Source organism: Musca vetustissima, unplaced genomic scaffold (assembly GCF_032173495.1).
Source record: "Musca vetustissima isolate MV318-11 ecotype Yass unplaced genomic scaffold, APGP_CSIRO_Mvet_v1 utg966878, whole genome shotgun sequence".
In the NCBI taxonomy this organism is placed as follows: Eukaryota; Metazoa; Arthropoda; class Insecta; order Diptera; family Muscidae; genus Musca; species Musca vetustissima.
The window spans coordinates 6750-11375 of record NW_026889154.1 but is presented as its reverse complement, the minus strand read 5'-3'; the positions used below and the strand labels follow the sequence as shown (position 1 = coordinate 11375).

Here is a 4626-nt window from a genome sequence, read left to right as displayed (position 1 = left end):
TTGGGCCAAATAAGTGACTTGTGCCAAATTTCATCCAAATCGGATTATAAATGCGACCTGTACTTTGTTTACAATTTAACATCTACAGACGGACGGACATGCATAAATCGACTCAGAAACTGATTCTATGCATATTCTCAAAAGGAACCATGTGTCTATCTCGTTTCCTTTTGCCTGTTACAAACATATGCACAAAGACATAATACCCTGTACAACAGTGTGGTGAAGGGTATAATAAGCTAGTATGACAATAAAATGTAAACTAATTCAACCGCTGCACACTAGATGACGCCAGTGATCGTTATATTCATATACAAAAATGTACCTTATCGAAATGTCGGTTTTAGATACCATATGCCTTTGGATTAAAATGTTGGAATCGATTTACAAATGCCTTCCCGTCTGCCTATTTGCCTTCCCGTCTGCCTTCAATTTCGGACAGAAAATTCGATTTCATCTAAACATCGTTCATCGTAATATTTCTAAAATAATGTTGGAAGATTGGGAATATCGATTCACTCCTTCTATAATTGTTTAAAAATGTTTTTTTCAGGGCTGCGTAGATTTTTTTTAATATTTTTCCCGAGCTGAAACAATGCGTGCATTTAAAAAAATCCAAAGCTGCAACAAGGCATGGATTTCTTAAAAAATCAAAACCTGCCACAAGGCATGGACTTCATAAAACAATCCAAAGGTGCCACAAGGCGTGGATTAAAAAAACCTTTTACATTGCTGGAAAAATTCGTAGGTTAAAAAAAAATATATATACATATATATTTTCAAAAGCTGCAACAATTAATATTTCTTTACAAAACTGCAACAAGGCGTGGATTCTTTTAAAAAATATTTTTCCAATATAACATGAGGTGGATTTAACAAAAAAAATCCACAACAAGCGTGGAGTTTTTTAAACCGTAATATTTATACTATTCATACATTTAGTTTAAGTATCTCTGGTATCTCCCCCACACCCCGGTGCTGAACGGTGATTGAACTCAGAAACTAAAATAGTATACAAACGATAGGATAATGTATACTGCATGTTTCTGAGGAGACACACAAAAAAAATAAGGTGCTTATTTTATATATATTTCATCAAACTGCCGGGACAAACAAAATTTGAACATTTTTGTAAACTCTAACAAAGCTGATGGACAATTATAGTGATTGGTTTTTACATAAATTTCCCATGTAGTTCTGTAAGACTTTGTTTTCCGAATATCCACAAAAATCATTAAAACTGAAAGAGATTAATTTGTTTGCATTTATATTTTTTACGTCCTCCAGACCAAACTGTAAACCTTGTTTTTAAATTTTATTAATTTGAGTCGACTCCTTTTCTGACTTCGGGGGAAAAATTATTCTAATTTTGTTGATTAACTGTTGTTAATTCTTCACTTTGAGGATCCAATAAATTTGTTTCTTTTGATTTTCTTACAAATTTTGTTCCCATAATTTTTTGTAAGACCCACTGTTCCAAATTCCCTCCAAAAAATGAAATGAAAAGAGTTTTAAAAATTTTGATTTTCATATGATTTTTGTATTTTGTTCATTTTTTCATGGTTGTAAATAAATTATTTTAATTCTTTTAAAACTAAAAAACATTTCATTTATATGTGTATATGTATGTAAGTATAAAAAATATATTACCAAATAATTGGTATTATTTACTTATAAAATAGTTGTTTTTATATAAAAAATATTTATAAAAATAGTTTTTTGTCTTCCGCTTAAATTCTAACAATAATAAAAAATAAACTAAAAATTGTCTTCCATTTGTTTGTTTTGCTTAAAATAATAATAAAAAAAATAACTAAAAACAAAATATTCATAAAATTTGTACAAAAATAATATACAAGAGAAAAAAAAACAAATAATAATTATATAATACATTTGTACAGACACTCTCTAAAAATTAATTCTTTTTAATAAATGCAGTTTTCAAGAAAGGATATTTTTTATACAAGAGGCTGACTAGAGATTTTTTTAGGAGAAAAGAAAAAAACTATTAAGGCTCTGCCTTTTTATGAAGGAAAAAAGATAAGTACTACAAAAAAACACCAGGTTTATGTAAGGATTTGTTTTTAAGTTTGATCAGCACATGTATAAGAGTAGTTAAAAAACTGTTTTTTCTTTTAGTTTCAGGAAAGTGCGTTTTGCTTTTTTAGGAACTAATTTTTGGTGGTTCTTTATGTTTTTGTTCGGTTTTAGTTATATGGCAAACGAGAGATATTCGAGAGACAAAGGAGTTGGTGTTTAATGATCACCATAGGCTGGATAGGCAACGAGATCATTGCTGCTAGATTGGCTGCCGCTGGTATTGCTGGACGACGAGGATCCTTGGCAACCACCTTCAGAGTGTTTGGTTAGCAACGACATGCGGGAGAAGGTTTTCGAACAATTGCTGCAGGAATATTTCTTAATGTCGGAATGTGTTTGTAGATGGGCTCTCAGGTTGGAACGATCAGCAAAGGCACGATGACAATGTTGGCAGCTGAAGGGTTTCTCGCCGGTGTGGGTGCGAATGTGACCCTGCAGCAACCATGGTCGCGAGAAAGCCTTACCGCAGATGTTGCATTTACAGGGCAGGGTGTGAGTGCGAATGTGCATTTTCAATGCACCCAATGAGACGTAGGTTTTGTCACAATCCTTGCAGCTGAACGATTTCTTAACCTGGTTACCCTCAGCGGCAGGACAATGGAATTGTTGATGTTTGGTCAAGCCCGAGAAGGTAGAGTAGGATTTTTGACAATCTGGGCACTGGTAACGTGGTGGACCACTCTTTTCTTTTTTCACTGGTGTTGAGGTGGCTGAAGGTGGGTTGTTGGTGGCACTTGAAGATGTCTTGCAGGATGAAGCATTCGAGGAGCTATCAATGGCGGCTTCGCTTTTAATGTAGATCGATGATTTCAGAGGTGAGGTTTTGGCACTATTTTGTTGAGCAGGTTTAATGGATAAATCCTCAGGCACGGGCGATGCTAGGGATTCGGGTGTCAGCGATCTCATGGAATAGTAGGAAGATTCAGAGTAGGCTGGTGAAATGGGTGCATGATGGGGAGCATAACCCAATGCATAGGAGGCTGGTGTTTGGTGGTGACCATGATAGGCTGGCAGGGGGTAGGGCATAAAACGATGTTGACCATGATGATGGGAAGCAGGTGAGGTGGGCATTTGTCGGACACCAATGGGTCGGTGAATGACATCGGTGCGCATGGGTGGTGACACAGAGCTGGAACGTCCCGACAAATAATGATGTGGTGGTGGAGGTGACAGCGAACCAATAGAATCTGATGGCGAACTTGGCGAAAGCAATTCTCCTCGCAGAGGCGAAATTTGTTGAGCCAAGTGAGGGTTGTTAATGGTGCGATAGAACTCGGCGGTGTATGGAGACATATGGAAATTCCATGGCTGTATGCCATATTTGGGATATGTGGGAGTTGGTACCACCACCGAGGCAGCTGCTGCTGAAGCGGCTGCCACAGCTGCTGCAGCCGCCAAAGCTGCTGCCTGTGTGGTATTTGCATCTGTGCCATGATTATCCTCAATTTCAACACAGTCAATCATTTCATCATCCTCCTCACCATCACACATACTGTCATCATCGGTGTGATCAACATCGACACCTTCATCCTCACAACAATCGCTGACATTGATCATTTCATCCTCCTCATCATCGGCGGTCTGTTTGCTGCTGCTGCCGGTATCCTTTTTCAAACTTAAATTCTCCGGTTCATCTGTACAATCTGTATCCAATTTAATGATTTTCTTGGGGTTATCCATGGGTGAGCTGGTGGTGGTATCCTCTTCATCATCGAATGAATAATGAACTGGTCGTTTTTTCAAGGGACACTTGCTGTAATTTTTTTCCACTATTATATCTTCAATGTTATGCATTTTGATTGTTTTTGTTTTCAGATTTTTTCAAAATAAAATTTTTCACAATTTTTTTCTTTGTTTAAAATGTTTTGTTGTAATTGTTTTCTTTTTCTGTTTTTATAACATTTGTTTTGCGCTATTTATTTTCCGATCATGTTTTCCGGCTTTTTATTTGCTTTTCTTTTTTTATTTAAAATTAAACCGAATTTCCAAATTAAATGAAATTGTTTTGTTGTTGTTTTTCTATTCTTGTTTTTAGAACACAAGCGAATGCGATGCGAACTCAAGCAAAGGCAACGAAGAACTGTGCTGGAGCATCACTCTGGGCGAGTTTATATAGGCCGAGGAGTTTTCAACCACACAACTCTTCAACTTCATGCACTCACCGAGGGGGAGAGTGGCAAACAATGAGAGTTTATCCATTCGCTCTCACTCTCTCAGTACGTGAATGAGTATCACCTGCCGTTATTGAAACTCTCTTACAATGCCTGGGTTATTTCCTTCCTCTGTAAACAAAACAACGCAACACAAAATTCATGCACAGGCACACTCAAACATGAATAAGAAAAACAACAACAATGATTGGTGTTGTTGTTAGGTGGTGGTATTTCCACAATCAAACACACACACACTCGTACACTCGTTGGCTATGTGCTTTGCAACCACCAATCGTCTGGCCGTTTGCTATGAACCGCTATGCCGTCCACAAGAAACCTGTTTGAATGACTATTCGTTATACGCCGCCAACCA

At 36.9% G+C, this 4626-nt stretch overlaps 1 protein-coding gene across 1 annotated transcript; it reads right to left on the bottom strand.

Annotated features, from left to right (window-relative positions):
* Positions 1–2256: 2256 nt before the first annotated feature.
* On the bottom strand, positions 2257–3920 carry LOC133336860 (protein escargot-like). The gene has a single exon (XM_061545133.1). The coding sequence runs from the start codon at positions 3892–3894 to the stop codon at positions 2257–2259; it is 1638 nt and encodes a 545-aa protein (XP_061401117.1). The 5' UTR covers positions 3895–3920.
* Between the last annotated feature and the right edge of the window lie 706 nt (positions 3921–4626).

Coding starts and splice junctions, on each gene's coding strand:
- LOC133336860 (XM_061545133.1), bottom strand. CDS start 3,894: ATGCATAACATTGAAGATATAATAGTGGAAAAAAATTACAGCAAGTGT.